The sequence below is a fragment of the Gordionus sp. m RMFG-2023 genome, chromosome 3 (assembly GCF_954871325.1).
Source record: "Gordionus sp. m RMFG-2023 chromosome 3, tfGorSpeb1-WG-v2, whole genome shotgun sequence".
Taxonomy (NCBI): Eukaryota; Metazoa; Nematomorpha; class Gordioida; order Chordodea; family Parachordodidae; genus Gordionus; species Gordionus sp. m RMFG-2023.
Window position 1 is genome coordinate 36,239,855 of NC_088777.1, and position 16,433 is coordinate 36,256,287.

Genomic DNA, 16,433 nt, shown 5'->3' on the forward strand with positions numbered 1-16,433 from the left:
TATAAAGGGTCAGAAATTATCTTGATTTCTATTTAACACTTCGAACTCTATTTTATATTAAATTCATATCAAGATGCCACCATTTTAATATTTCCTGAACAAGAAATAAAATATTTAACCTGTAAGCAATTAATACAAGATCTAATATCGTTTTCCAAAAGTAAGGCCAAGGTGTGTAATATTTTATCTCCTTCTAAGCCAATTTTCTCCTCCTGGCATATCTAAAATAAACAATCGGGGTTAAATATGATAAAACGAAAATGTTAGATATTACAGAGCTAAAGAGTGTGGTCTAAGACACCAGATTTAAATCTAGTTCAAAACAAGACCTTTTTATTTGACTATTAAATGTGGCGCTTGACTATATGTAAAGGAAATTTTTAAATGATCACAAAATCACTTCAAAAAAATAGAAGGTTTGATTTAAGTATTTATTGATCTGAGATAAAAGGAAATTTTGATAAGAAATAAAATATTGTAAAAAAAATAACTTTTTTTAATCGATTGGTGAGTCTGAAACTGGATATGGATTTAACGTTGATGATGTAAGAATGTTGCCTCAACGCTTTAAGAGCGGGGGTGTATCTTTGGGAAATTTATATTATGAAAATAAAATTGTAACAATTATCTTCTTTATTTAGTCCTTTTATTCCTTCTTCCTCCCATTTCTCTTGTCTCGCAAAAATAATAACTTTTTTATATAAACTTACATATCATTAGCCAAGCATATGACAGGCCTATTCAAAGATAAATTTTTTCGTCCTTTCTTGTCACTCCTAGTAGAATCTTGAGATGATTTTACCAAATCGATCAAAGTGTCAATCGCTGACTAAAAGTTTTATTTAAAAATTTTTTTTTAAACATTTGACTCATTGGCGGAAAACAATTAACTAAATATAGAAATGGTTGGTTGGATGTTTTTAACGCATATAATTAAAATAAACTAGTAAATTAATAATAGAATCACCAATAAAAGGTTTAAAGGACTTATTAGGGCTTCTTGGAGCTGTACTCACATTATATTTTTAAAGAATAACTATTTCACAAATATCTTCTGGACAATTGAATATAAGACCCAACAAAATACGAAAAAAATGTTACGATTTTATAAGTATAATTCCTGATAAGTAACTTTATCAACCCAACCTACATTCGAATATAAGACTACACTAATGACAATTAGGTAAAAAAAAAAATAATTTTATCTTGTTTACACTGGAAGCCCCGTCAATTTCGTCTAAAATAAGGCATTTAGGTTTTTTATGAGTCAAACTGTCATTACCTTTATCCTGGTAAATATTTTTGATAGAGTGCGTTTGTAACACGTTTTGAATGACGTCCCTAAAAGAATGCTCGTTCCGTTCATCGCTTTAGGTAAATTTAAAAAGAAAAACTGTGTAATGTTAAAATTTTAGAGATCGGCATCCATGAAAGATTCCAAAGGCCCAAAATAATTTTGCGTTTTGTTAAACTGGTCAATTTGAGCCGATTTTTTAAAAAACGGCTACAATATTTTACCAAGCCTCTTAATTTCGTTAATAACCTTTGTGCCATCTATGAGCAAAATCTACAGGCTTACGTATGATTATGATTAATATTTTTAAATATATTTACATGAATATTCTATTTTCAATTTTTTTTTAAACTGAAAGTAAAAACGAGTGGTTAAAATATGTATGAATCCTTTTTTTAGCAATAAATTTAATCATTTATATAAAAATTCAAAAAATCGGGGTATTTACCTAGCGTTGACCTCAATAGCATCGTAACCGGAATGTTTGGTGATAATTTGAGCAAGAGTAGTTTTACCTAGTCCAGGCGGTCCCCATATTAAAGCTATCTATTTTTTTAAAAAAATAACATTTAAAAAGAATAGTAAAATTAACCTCTTGATTTTTTTATAAATTCGATCAGTTGTTAAAATGCTCGAATTATATTGCATTTACTATAGAAACAACCTTCCTTATTTTAGAGATAAACATAATTAATTGATAAAAATATTAATTGTATTTAGTACATATCATTTGATATAGTTGTGAAAAAAAATCATGAAAAAATTTGTAATGCTTAATACCCCTCGCTATCTAAGAATTGACGTGCTTCTACTAGAAAATTTTGAGCAAGAGTATATACATTTTGACTAGTTAAAAGGGTTGATTGAAAATAAAATATATCATAATTTATTGAAAAATTATATAAATATCACTACTGGAAATCAGATAATAGTAGTGCTGTAAACATTTTTAAAAAAATCGAACGCGTTCACGTTCAAATTCAAAAAAAGGAACGCGTTCAAGTTCATGAACGCGTTCATACGTTCAAAATTTTATGATAAATTTTTTTTTAAATTTAATTTAATATAAATAAATGCCTTATATTTTTCAACACAATATATTAGCCATGATAAAAAATAATAGTTTTATTTTGATAATATAATTATAAATACAATATAATAGAGCGATAAAAAAATAAATTTATAAAAAAATTTTCTTATTAATTTTTAATAATAATTGCTTTTCAAAATTTTCATCTGATAGGCATGAACGCTTGTCAGTTAATACAGCGTTAGCTATACTAAAAACTCGCTCAACAGGGGCAGATGAAGGGATTGCGGTGTTATACTTGATAAACAATTCTTTTAAAAGGGGGAATTTATTAAAAACATTTAATGTTTTATCCATTGTTTCAAAAAATTGAGCTATGTTATCATCCTCCAATCTGCCCTATTCTTCCTCGTCAAAAAAAAGGATATCTCGGAATTGATTTTAAAACAGTGAAATATTTTTGATATTTGGGCCATGGTAATTCTAATTCATCTAATATTGAATTTTGATTTTCAGAATCTGATGATGAAATATTTATATCCATGCAAATGCTAATCTATTAAATTAAAATATAAAATATTCAAATTAATAAACTTTAATCTTATCTTCTCTAGCAGTAGCACTATGGTACGTTAATTGCAATATGAAAAAGGAAAAAGTAAAAACAGCTGATTAAAAAATATAAGACTTTTTTGTTAAAAAATTGGATTAAATATTAATTTTTCAAATAAATAAAAATATAAGACTTTTTTGTTAAAAAATGCGGATTAATATTAATTTTTCAAATAAAAAATAAAAAGTGTTTTTAAAATTGAACGAACGTAAAATTGAACGCGTTCATCAAAGAAAAGGAACGCGTTCATCAAAGAAAAGGAACGCGTTCACGTTCAAAGTTCGTCAAAAAAAAGGAACGCCGTTCATCACCTTTTTTCAAAAAAACGAACTTCGTTCACGAACGCGTTCATTTTGAACGCGTTCGTTTACAACACTAGATAATAGTAAGTAAGAATAGGCTCTTGTTACCTAACAAATACGATTAGAAGTTAGAATATACAAGGTTTCCTATTCAAAAAAATTAGGAAAATGTCAGATAAAAAAAGGAAAAAGTTCAATTAAAAAAGTAAAAAGATCAAATCAAAAAAGGAAAAGGTTATCAAATAAAAGAAATATCAATAGTAATAATGAATGGCAGTTTAGATTATTCATATTTGATAAGAAAATCTCCTGTTGATATCTTTAAATTATTCACCAACGATAAAATTGTAATGTTATCTAATAGCAAGATATATGAAACCTAAAAAAAGGAACGATTCTTATAAGAGCAAAACACTACAATTCTAAGTTAATATGAAACTTGAATGTTAAAGAGTATTATTTTCCTAAATAGTGATGAACATATTAATCAAGGAAGGATATTAGACTAAATAAAATACTTTGTATAAATATACTAAGCAAAATCGACATCTCAAGTATTAACTTTAAATTCACACCAGAAATAAAATTTGAATTAAAATATAATTCGTGTAATGATTTTACCAACTTTCTGTATTGGCTTGCCTTTTTCATCCAATCCCTTATTTCGAAAGAAGAAAATGTATAAATAAAAATTTATATACATGTATTAGAGATCTGCAAAGCCCGGTCCAGCCCAAGAACTGTAGATTTATAATTAGATCATATCAATAAATTTTTAATTTTTTGGGGAATTTACGGTATTCAAAGATTTAGCATTTTAGTTATACAGCTCTTAAAATATAAAAAATAAGCATATTTTAATTATATCAAAATATTAGCTTGAAATTTAAAAAAATATCTCAAAATCTTAATCCCAGGGCTGGCCTATCAGAGATTTACGAGGGCCCATCATTTTTTATCAAATAATTGCCCGGTATATTAATTTTTTTTTGATCGGGTTGTGCAGATCTTTTATATATTTAGCCAAGACATCGCCCTAGATCAATATAAAAAATTTTGTCATTTTACAAAATCAATTTTTTCTTCGCTTTTATTATAATTCTGATATCCCGCTTGATTTTGATTGGTCGGGGTTAAGAGACACTTATTGCTTTTTTTATATTCATTCATTTGTGTTGCCTTTCTTTTCATGTTACTCTTGTGTTTAGAAACTTCGAATATTATAAAAGGAGATATAAAATATAAATAAATTATTAAGAATTAATTTTAATCAGATTAAGCAAATACCTCGGATATTTCCATCATATCTTTCAACCCCGAAAACGTATTCGTCCCAACTTTTTATCCAAGTCATCAAATTCCGATTCAGAGTCTATAAAATTTATTTTTTGATCGATTAAATTGAAAAGCTCAAGGTTAGATTTTTAATGGGTAACCCTAAAATTAATAGGCATTTTTTTAATATATGGTGAATTCCATGACAAATCAACAAAAAAATCACGATCTTCAAATTTTTCTAAAATTTTTACTAGAGTTTGCATATATTCTAACTTAAAAAATTTTTTAACCTCCAACTCTAAACAGTGGCTGAAATACGGGTCTCTAAAGGTAGAAAAAAAATGGGGCATTTTAGGAAGAATTCTCTCCTTTAATTTTAAATATCTTTGGATATATAATTGAGCTAAAAGCGTCATTTAAATTTTTTAATAGCAAAGTTATAATATGTTAAAAAATGTTAAATGTCAAAAACCGAAATATAAATCCAGAAATGGTCATAAAATTAAATAGTTATTTTTTTTTAAAGAATTAATAAATGTGCTTCGAATTGGGCCGATCATAAGGGTATGAGATATGGCATTTTAATCATTAACCTATTGTAAATATTCTTAATATATATTTGATATTAATAAATAATTGTAATAAAAGTCAAAAGTTATCAAATATCATTTTAATCATTAACCTATTGTAAATATTCTTAATAAATATTTGATATTAATAAATAATTGTAATAAAAGTCAAAAGTTATCAAATATTTTATGTTTACTGTGGAATTTTTATAATTTTTTTTAAGGGGTAAGGGGGACTTTGGCTAGATAAATTAAATTCTCTTCATAAAATTAATTAAAAAATACAAATCAATTTATGATTATTATTTATTAAAGACAAAATTTAATTTTTATATAATGGAAATTCAATAATCTTAACAAAATGAAATAATTTTTAATTTAATTTTCCCTAAGTGGAATAAAAGCTGTATTCCGGAAATGGGTTTGACCTTTTTAACATATTTTTTCATTTATCATTTTTTACATATGAGTAATTAATTTCAGTGATATTTGCAATATAAAAATTAAATGAGTTTAATGTGTATAATATTTGATTCTCATATGAATACTGAAGGTAGCCCTTTATGCTAACCTTTTGGTAATGTAATAAAATGGGCTATTACGAAAAAATGTCATTCTTTTTAATTCCAGTTTAGAAAAAAAGAATTGGTCTTAAATCCTAAAATTTTATATCAATATGAGTTTCTTTAAATTTAGAATATAATTCAGAATGATACAAAATTTTCTTTTTCAATTGATTTTCTCTTTTAACCTTTATTGATATAAAACGGTTTTTACCAGGCATCATACGACTCTTTTATTTGGAATTAAGAAAATTTTCAAATAATATCCATAAAATAGTCTCGAAAAACACTTCCAGCCTTTATAATATTAGGATTGGATAAAACACCCTTGACCAATTTCTTTGCTACACTTGCCATGAATTCAGTCGAAATATCTTCTTGTGTTTAAGGTCAAAGAATTTTTATAAAACCGTTAATATCTGAATTTTTTAATCACGAGAATGTGTTGTTTAAAATTTATTTTCAATTGCTTAATTATTTCACATTCATCATTATTAGATTATCTACTGAAAAAATTTTCATAACATATTTCTTAATTTTTTATGTTAAATAATGCAAATTTTATCGTTAATGATTTATTCTGGTTAATCATCCAAGGAAGTATTCTTAGGCATTCACAACGTATATGTTTATCCAAATTGTGCGAATTTTAGGAACGAAATAAATTACTTACAACAGCCCCCCCCCCACACCTTATAATCTTTTTTTTAAATCCGACCTGCAGGCCCGGCCCTAAGCCCGGGTAAGGCCTTGTATTAATTTATTAAATATACACGGGTAAGGCCTAAAAAAAATTTTAACCCAGGCTGGCCCGGACATAAAAAATTTTTTTTAGAAATACCCAAGCCTAGCCGAATATTTCAAAAAGCTATTATTATCTATAAAAATAAAAAATAAGTATTATATATTTTAAAAAAATCCAAGCATTTATCAATATTACGAATTTTTACAATTGACTAATGATTAAAATGCCTTATCTCCTCTACCTGTGCTCGGCCCAATTTAAAATTTTGCAAATTCATTAATTAACTCTGTAGCTATTCATAAAAAAATTTGAGAGAAAAAAAAATACCGATTTGATTTTATAACTATTTCCGGGTTTTGACATTTAAAATTTTTTAACAATATTTAACATTATATAACAAAGCCTACCATTAGGCTATATATAAAATGAAAGGGAGAAATTTTGTCCAAAATGCCCCATTTTTTGACCTTTAGTTGTCCTTATCTCAATCGTTGTTTGGAGTTGGAGGCTAAAAATATTTCTTCTTAGCTATCATATATGCAAACTCTAGTAAAAATTTTATAAAAATTTGAGGGAGTCGGGTTGAAACTCATGTTCATTTGTCAAGGAATTCACCATATATATATATATACATATACCAATTAATAATTCTGACAAATAATGTCGAGCCAAGCCTGAGTAAAGAGTTATGTCGATAAAATGGGTTGATTTCTAATAAATATTTAATTATAAATTTGTTTTTCTGCTGGTTCATTCTTTGATGGAATCATCTTGGAGGATGAAAGAGAACGGTTGAATATGATATTAAGTTTTCCTAATATAAAAAAGCAATTTAAAACGTAACACCTTGTAAATTTTATCACCTACTAGTGGTGAAAAATTTTAGAGTTGCCATTTTAAATAAATACAACGGGTGTAGGTTAAACACTGAATTATCTGACTTTACATATTTTTATTTCAAAACCATTTAGACCGTTATAAAATACTTAACAAGTTTATAAAATAAAGGTAAAATATTTTATATCAACTTACAATGATTATTTTTAGGTGAATATTATATCTACAGCTAGACCTGTGCGCCGACGAAACAATCGGTGGTCGGTGCGAGTTCTAAATATCTAATCGGCAGTCCGTGGCGTGCCGTTTTATAGCCGCCGTCAACATATATGGCGTAAATCAGCATACCGACATAAATTTTTATAATAAATATATTTTTTAAATTACCTAATTTTAAATTAAAAATAAATCTGTGCATTTTTTAATCTTTATTGAAAAGAAAACTAATTATCAATTCAAACTCAATTGTACAATTTTAGTTATCATGTATAAAACTAATTTTATTTAATAGCCGGACACAAAGATGATCTCCTTGAATTTAAAATCAAACAAGCAGTTCAGAAGACCCTTCACTAGATGTGTTAGATGACGGAATACAAGGAATTTACTTTGGCTAGCATGGAAAGATTGAAAGTTCGCTCCTTTTTCCTCTCCAGATTTAGAACATCCATATCCTTTCTCTTAATTTGTGCTTAATGTAGAATGTTTATTTGCTAACCTTGTCAAATAATTTGTATAATTTCCTATTGATTTCCTATCATCATACTCTATAAATTCTAGATGTTTAATAATAAATTCCGACTACGTGCAATTTTGCTCTGATATTTTGTCAGAATTTTTTAAATCTTGGACATAGAAGAGAAGTCAACATTTAGATAATTTTAGAAATAAAGAGTAAATTAAATAAATTAAGGTACCTATTACTTGAAGATCGCAAACAGGAGATCGTAAAGCAAGTTTTTTGAACACATTTTTCTTAAGTGAAACAATTTTTTGAACTATAATTATCGTCTACTATTAATTCAATATAGGTTCACTTTGTGATGATAGATGTTAAGGTAATCAACATTAAATTTAAATTAAGTTTTTTTTGGAAGTACCATACAAAATATACCATCTATTTAACCTTCATACCAATCATCCATTTTTAAAATGGTCGTACTAATCACCGATCTATTTGTCATGGAATTATCCTAGGAAATTTTTAAATGGAAAACATGCCAGAGTATAAAGGAAGGGGATGGCAAAAAAATAATTTAATGATATACCCACATTTGCAAATTTTAAACTATTTAAAAATTAGATTGCTAATGATATACAGCAGATAATTTTTAAGAATTCCATTTAAAAATTAAAAAAATAAATTTTTAATATAACAACGATTTTTGTTCAATTTTTTAAATGTAAGTTTGTCATCTTTTGTTATACAATAAATTTGATAAATGAGCTTAAAATAAAGTATAATGAAAATAATGATCTCCTCTTACCAATAGAAATTCAACTGTTTCTTAAAATTTCGAAAGAAAAATTAACAGTTCCTCTAAGAGATACGATTCATAGTTTGAGATAATGCTTTCCAGTTCTTTTCAAAACATTATTAATTAGATTTATATTAACCCCTGATATGCTTCCGAGTATAATTAATACATTCTATATCGTCGGTTGAGAAATTTAATTTTAATGTTCTAAATTCAGTGTCACTATTGTAATTATCATTATAGGAATCGCCGATTTGAAAACGGCTATTCAGGGTTTGGATCAGTGTTATTAAGATCTAGCATATCCGATGTTATATGAATTGTAATTAGGCATTCGCTTTAATGGCATCATACAATTATAGTAGCAATGTTATCCAATCATTGAATAATAATGTATAAAATGTGGAAATTATTCTTAAAAATTTATGCGTCACCTATGGGATGTTGTTATGAATATCGGCGACGCGTAGATTTGATAAAAAATATCGGAGACGGCCAACAATAGTTAGCGCACAAGTCTATCAATAGCTAAATATTTTATTAAATTTTTTTGTATTAAATGAAATATTATCTTCATCTATCATTTAAAATAAAGAAGATAAATTTAAAAGTTATTAGATATTATTTCATATTTGCTAAAAAACGAACCGTTAAAATGCCGAATAGGTATATTTTTTTCAAGAAACCAAAGATTCTTTTAAATGAAGGTTAAAATTTTTTTTATAAATCAGAGTCATAAAAAAAAATTTTTACATCCGGGCAAGGCTGTAATTTTTTCTTACAAAAATAAACTTAGACAGGACCTAAAAAAATTTTTTTGTAAAAACTATTAGGGGCCGGCCTAAAGATTTAAAATCTTGTCGGGGGAAATTTTTATTGAAAAATAATCCAAGCCGCAAATTTTTTTTACAAGGGCTGGGCTATGCAATTTATACCTCTGCAGAACACTATTATAAATATAAACCTTAATTTAGTAGATTTTTTAAAAACGGCGAAATCTAGATTTTAGCTAAGAAAATATTATCTAAATCTTAAATCTCTATCAGCCTTTATTTCATCCCGTCTAGCCGCTAGGTTATCATCAATATGTACCTACTTCTGCAGATCATGACCTATCTCAAGCCCTTACTTTTTGAGACAATAACAGCCTCCCACCTCTACCGTCCAGTATTCAAAAAAACTGGGATGCTCCCTTGATTGCCCTTTCCATTGAATGCATATTTTCGAACAGGCACTTCGAAGATAACTCAATTAATTTAATGTTAAATGCAAACTCTGGCTTGAATAATTGGAAGCCATATCCATTGCTCTTCGCTTTGGCTGTAATGCAGCTTTAGCCTCCATTTGTGTCGAGTGTAGTCAGTCTATGGAACTAAATACTGCAAGTTCTCCCAAGACCCCGTCATTAATCTAGTGTTATTAAAAGCTACTTATAAAAGTAGCGCGCTATGGCAACCGCTATTTTATAAAAAATTAGCGCGCTATTAGCTATTTTTTATGTACTTTAGAGATCCTTTTAAAAAAATTTAGAAATAAAAAATATGTCTAAAATTTTAAATATATATATAATTTATTTATTTTTTTATTGCAAGTTGCAACTCAATAATTATATATTTCCTGTCATAAATGATACTTATTTTAATAGAAATGTCAATCAATTTTTATAAATATATATATATTAGTTTTTAATTAATGAAATGTCAGTCATTTCTGAAAAATAGGTTGTTAATTTTTTGTGAAAAATAAATCATTATTTTTTTTACTTGGTAATTTTTTCATGATATTTTTTGTAATGATAAAAACTATGAAATTTAATAAAAAAGTGTTTCCTTATTTTATATTTCCGAATTTAACTCTTTAATTCAGTAGTGTGTCTTTTTGAGTTTATTTTTATATTAGAATTTAGTCTCTTTTTTTTGTATAATTAATATTAAGTATTTTTTTTAATCAAAACTTTCGTTTAATAAGATAATTGTTTTTTTTGTCATTGGTGACCGAGACTACCAGGATTGTTTCGATTCCAGGGTTATTCGGTATTTCAAGGTAAAAGAAAATATTTTATTTTATATTTTGTATCTCGCCTCAGAACACAACGCAATCACCTTTTTGTGTAAATTTTTAGAAATTTAACACGGTCGTTTGAAAGTAATATAAACATATAATGAGATGGGCTTTATATTTAATTTTGATATTGAGCCTAGCGTATTTGATAAAATTTCGGAGTATCCGAGTGTTACTTATCAAAGTTTGTATCAAATGGTTGATAAATTTGATGTAAATAATGCCGTAGTGACAATTTTATTGTTGGTCCTACTGTATGTGTTACATATTATGATAAAATTTTTGTTTGGAAAATGTACGCTGGTTGCGACCAAGGTATATGGTAATTAGAAATTAGACACTCCGGTGTCGGCTGATTGTTGGAAAAAGATTTCGGTCTTGGAAAGTAGTTTAAATGGAATTTTAAATGAAATCAAGAACGGCAGACCTGAAAAGGTGGAAACGATGAAAGATAATAATGATGATCGTTTGGATAGTGTGGAGAGATCTTTAGTTATCCTCCAGGAATTGAAAGAATTAAAAGAAGTGATTAAGATTATCTATCAAGATATAAATACGTTGGTGATTACGAATAGTAATATTAATAAAGGACAAATACGTGGGCCGACATGGACAAATGAAAAAAATATTTCCATTGGAAAAAATGGCTTTTCAGGTCATAAGAAATTTTTAGAAGATTTGAAATGTACCCGCTGTGGGTATGTGGGTCACAAGGTAGAGACCTGCGTAGTCAAAGAACAAAATTTTCGTGAAGGTTTTCCGTTAAAGAAACTGGCATTAGAAAATTCTAATGTTAGAAAAATTTCTGGTACTAACACGAATAAATTTGATGTTTTACGACCGAATTATGGCAAATCCCGTTTGTGTTTTAAATGTAACAAACCGGGACATGTAGCCATAAACTGTATAAAAAATTGACTATATGATTGCAAATATAATCGTAGGTAGGAGATCGGGATGGAAAAATGATAATAAAGTAAATAACCATGCTGAAATGAGATATAATTCTCGTAAAAGCCGGGTTTATAACCGAAATTTTTTTATTCATGATGATAAAAATAATAAAGATTCTAATGATTTTAAATGGGAGGAATATCCTAGGGGTATTGTTAAATATTCCGATGAAAGGAATATTAATACTTTCAGATGGGAAAAATATCCCAGTTATTTGGCAAAAAGAAAAATGAATATGGTTACGGAACCACTAAATTCCTAGTTGAATTTATGTTCAAATGAGAATTCTCATGAAACTGATGTTTCAAATGAGATTAATATTGATCAGTCAATTAAAACATATGATATTTTAATGACTGAGAGATTAGTCGAACCTCGTCCTTGTCCAAGAGTTATCGTAAGAGTTGACTCGAGGGATATTGACATGTTGTTCGACACAGGGGCTAGCATTTCTATAATGTCTCGAAGAAATTATGTTAAGTATTGGCCTAAAGGTAAGCTTGAGAAAGAATCTATGTGTGTCAGACAATTTGATGGGTCTGAGATAATAGTTTTGGGAAAAACTAAATTGGGCGTAATTCTTCATGATACCACATTTTTCCTAGATTTATGGGTAGTAAAGAAAGATGTGGAAACCATCATGGGGTGGGATTGGATTGTTCAGTTAGGTCCTTTCAGTAATTATTGGAATATTTTTGCCCTACATAATGGTTCGGCCATAATTAACCCGAAGGACCAAAATATTGCTTATAACGCTCGAAAAAATATCCGTGAAATAGAAGGGAAGAATTTAACCATAAAACAAAATGATTCAACCCATAATTCTGATAGGTATGTAAAGTCCACGGAATTAATGGTTGAAAACAACATTAGCATTGATAAAACCCCAGTGGTGGCTATTGGTATTCCTGAATTACATAAAATGAGGGAAAATATATCTCGTTTAATGAAGAAGTATGAAATAATTTTCGAAGACAAATTAGGTTGTCTTAATGATTATCAAGTAGATATAAAATTAAGGGAAGGATTTGCACCTATTTTCCTAGCGTGTCGTCGAGTCCCTTTTGAATGGAAAAAGGAAATTGACGAAGAATTGGATCAATGGGTTAAAGATGGTATCATTGTTCCAGTGGAATATAGTGTATGGGCAACCCCGTTGGTACCGGTTAAGAAATCAAATGGTAAATTGAGACTATGTGCTGATTTCAGAGTAACCGTTAATCGATGGGTAGTAGAGGTTAAATATCCTTTACCCAGAATTGAGGAAATTTTGGCCCAGTTGAAGGGAGCGAAATATTTTTCGAAGGTTGATTTTTCGTCAGCCTATTTACAATTACCTTTGAGGGAGGAGATTCGTAAATTATTGACGATTACGACTCCCAAAGGGTTGTTGGCTTTTTGTAGATTACCATTTGGGTTGAGTGTGTCAGCGCCTATTTTTCAGCGCACCATGGCGTCCGTTTTCCAGGGACTAGAGGGTGTATTTTATTACATGGATGATGTGCTAATTACAGGGATAACGCCTGAGCAGCATAACCATCGTCTGGAGGAAGTTTTTAAAAGAATTCATGGTAAAGGCTTGAGAGCCAGCCAAGAAAAAAGCATTTTGGGTGTAATGGAGGTCGAATATTTAGGCCATCAAATAAATGGGATTGAGGTGAAGCCATTGCAAAAAAATTTGAAAAATATATTAAATTTGAAGCAGCCCAATAATAAGGCTGAAGTGCAGTCCTTTTTGGGTATGGTAAATTACTATCATCGTTTTATAGAGGATTTTGCAAAGGTAGCTGCCCCGTTATATGAGTTATTAAAAAAAGGCGTTCATTTCGATTGGAAAGTAGAGCAACAAGAAGCATTTGAAATTTTAAAGGGAAAAATTGGGGAAGAGCCAATTTTAGTCTGTTTCAACAATGATTTAGAAATTATTTTAGCGGTTGATGCCTCCAACAAAGGTGTTGGAGGAGCCTTATTACATGTAATGGTCATATCGAACCCCGGTTCAATATGACCCGACCCTTTTCCCATTTGGTTGCCCGATTGTCAAACAATCGGGCCCAAACCTTTTGTCCCACGGCAAACCGTGCCCCTAATTTTACTTCCATTGAGATAATAGTTTTCTTCTTTGGTTTTAAGAAATCCAAAGGACCCCGTGTTCGCCTACCTAAAAATAACTCGACAGGCGTAACTCCCTCTCGATTACGAGAATTGAGGTAATATAATTGAGACATGTAAGCCTCCTCTTTATGGGTTCCAGCCTTTTTGATCCAATTTTTAACAATGGCTACCATCCTCTCAGCTTGTCCATTCGAGCTGGGATGATAGGGTGGAGCTAGAATGTGTTCTGTCTGTGACTCAACACAAAACTGTTTAAAATCTTCACTGACAAAGGCGGGACCCCCGTCAGACACTATTTTGTCCGGAAAACCGAGCCGAGCATATAATTCTCTTAATTTCTTCACAACAATTTTTGTGGTGTATCCATGTACTAATGCATATTCTATCCATTTAGAATATGAGTCTACCACTAAAAAATATGTCTTTTTATCAAGATCAAAGAAATCGATGTGGATACGTTCCCAAGGCTTCCTTGATTTAGGCCAAACTTGCCCTACCTCTTTACGGGGCATAGGAGCACAGGCATTACAAGGAACGCATTTCCTGGTAATCCGTTCAATATCCTTGCCCATACCAGGCCACCATACATATTCTCGAGCCCAAGACTTCATCTTGTCTCGACCTTGATGACCGGCGTGCAATAATTTCATAATTTTACTCCGTAATTTATAAGGAATTACGGAATGACAAAAAAACAATTATCTTATTAAACGAAAGTTTTGATTAAAAAAAATACTTAAAATTAATTATACAAAAAAAAGAGACTAAATTCTAATATAAAAATAAACTCAAAAAGACACACTACTGAATTAAAGAGTTAAATTCGGAATTATAAAATAAGGAAACACTTTTTTATTAAATTTCATAGTTTTTATCATTACAAAAAATATCATGAAAAAATTACCAAGTAAAAAAAATAATGATTTCTTTTTCACAAAAAATTAACAACCTATTTTTCAGAAATGACTGACATTTCATTAATTAAAAACTAATATATATATATTTATAAAAATTGATTGACATTTCTATTAAAATAAGTATCATTTATGACATGCCACCCCTTTATGGGCTGTGGCACGCCTAACAACAAAAAAAAGTATAAATTTAACAGAGGTCGGGCTGCAGCGTATATTTTGTGGAGTCCTCATGAGAGTAATTGATTCTCCCACAACTCCATATCATCTATACGTGGAGCCTCTGCAGAAAAGGCGGACGTCGTCGGCGTAGGCCCTTGAATACTATCGACCGCTCTTTGAAGAATGTTGTCAATTGGGGGGTTTGAGGTGCTGCTGGAGCTACCGCTGGAGGTGCCAATTAGAGCACCCCGGTTGGCCGACGGAGCTTGTCGCATAGGAGCAAATGGAGCTGGCCCTCGCGTTGAGTCCTCCACTCTCCTTCGATACTGCCTGGTCGATCGTCCAATGGTATTGTCATATTATCATTTTTCCATCGCATAGTTTTTTTTTTATTATCTCCTGTTGCATCTGATATCCACATATTCAAGACTGTAAGACACATGGAAACTACCAGTCGCTTAGTAGATCTGGGATCCTGCTACATTCAGATCACTTTGATACCCAAGAATACCGGCATGACGATACCAGCCCCGATGTTACAAGATAATTCGATGATGTCTGTGGGTCCCCGTACAAAGAAATGCTTCCATTGTCGTAGCAATGACCATATTCGAAGTCAGTGCCCGAGCTTAGGAAGAGATGGACGATCGCCTCTAGCCCCTATCAATGACAATACCATTGGACGATCGACCAGGCAGTATCGAAGGAGAGTGGAGGACTCAACGCGAGGGCCAGCTCCATTTGCTCCTATGCGACAAGCTCCGTCGGCCAACCGGGGTGCTCTAATTGGCACCTCCAGCGGTAGCTCCAGCAGCACCTCAAACCCCCCAATTGACAACATTCTTCAAAGAGCGGTCGATAGTATTCAAGGGCCTACGCCGACGACGTCCGCCTTTTCTGCAGAGGCTCCACGTATAGATGATATGGAGTTGTGGGAGAATCAATTACTCTCATGAGGACTCCACAAAATATACGCTGCAGCCCGACCTCTGTTAAATTTATACTTTTTTTTGTTGTTAGGCGTGCCACAGCCCATAAAGGGGTGGCATGTCATAAATGATACTTATTTTAATAGAAATGTCAATCAATTTTTATAAATATATATATATTAGTTTTTAATTAATGAAATGTCAGTCATTTCTGAAAAATAGGTTGTTAATTTTTTGTGAAAAAGAAATCATTATTTTTTTTACTTGGTAATTTTTTCATGATATTTTTTGTAATGATAAAAACTATGAAATTTAATAAAAAAGTGTTTCCTTATTTTATAATTCCGAATTTAACTCTTTAATTCAGTAGTGTGTCTTTTTGAGTTTATTTTTATATTAGAATTTAGTCTCTTTTTTTTGTATAATTAATATTAAGTATTTTTTTTAATCAAAACTTTCGTTTAATAAGATAATTGTTTTTTTTGTCATTTCCATACTGTCATCCCCAAGTCTAAAGCAAGGATCAGAAAGTATATGATATGGATAAATAATCGTTTAACACTAGCATGCAATGCAGTATTAAATTAAA

At 29.9% G+C, this 16,433-nt stretch overlaps 1 protein-coding gene across 1 annotated transcript in view; it reads right to left on the minus strand.

Moving 5' to 3' along the window:
- LOC135926417 (chromosome transmission fidelity protein 18 homolog) overlaps positions 1 to 16,433 on the minus strand; it is a 45,178-nt gene that overhangs the window by 21,191 nt on the left and 7,554 nt on the right. The window contains exons 7-14 of the mRNA XM_065462291.1: positions 4,527 to 4,611; positions 4,308 to 4,450; positions 3,865 to 3,897; positions 1,743 to 1,840; positions 1,215 to 1,368; positions 711 to 829; positions 492 to 585; positions 120 to 221 (exon numbers count right to left, since the gene is read on the minus strand). Coding sequence (XP_065318363.1) covers positions 120 to 221; positions 492 to 585; positions 711 to 829; positions 1,215 to 1,368; positions 1,743 to 1,840; positions 3,865 to 3,897; positions 4,308 to 4,450; positions 4,527 to 4,593 — 810 coding nt within the window. The 5' untranslated portion in view covers positions 4,594 to 4,611. The remainder of the gene's footprint in view (positions 1 to 119; positions 222 to 491; positions 586 to 710; positions 830 to 1,214; positions 1,369 to 1,742; positions 1,841 to 3,864; positions 3,898 to 4,307; positions 4,451 to 4,526; positions 4,612 to 16,433) is intronic.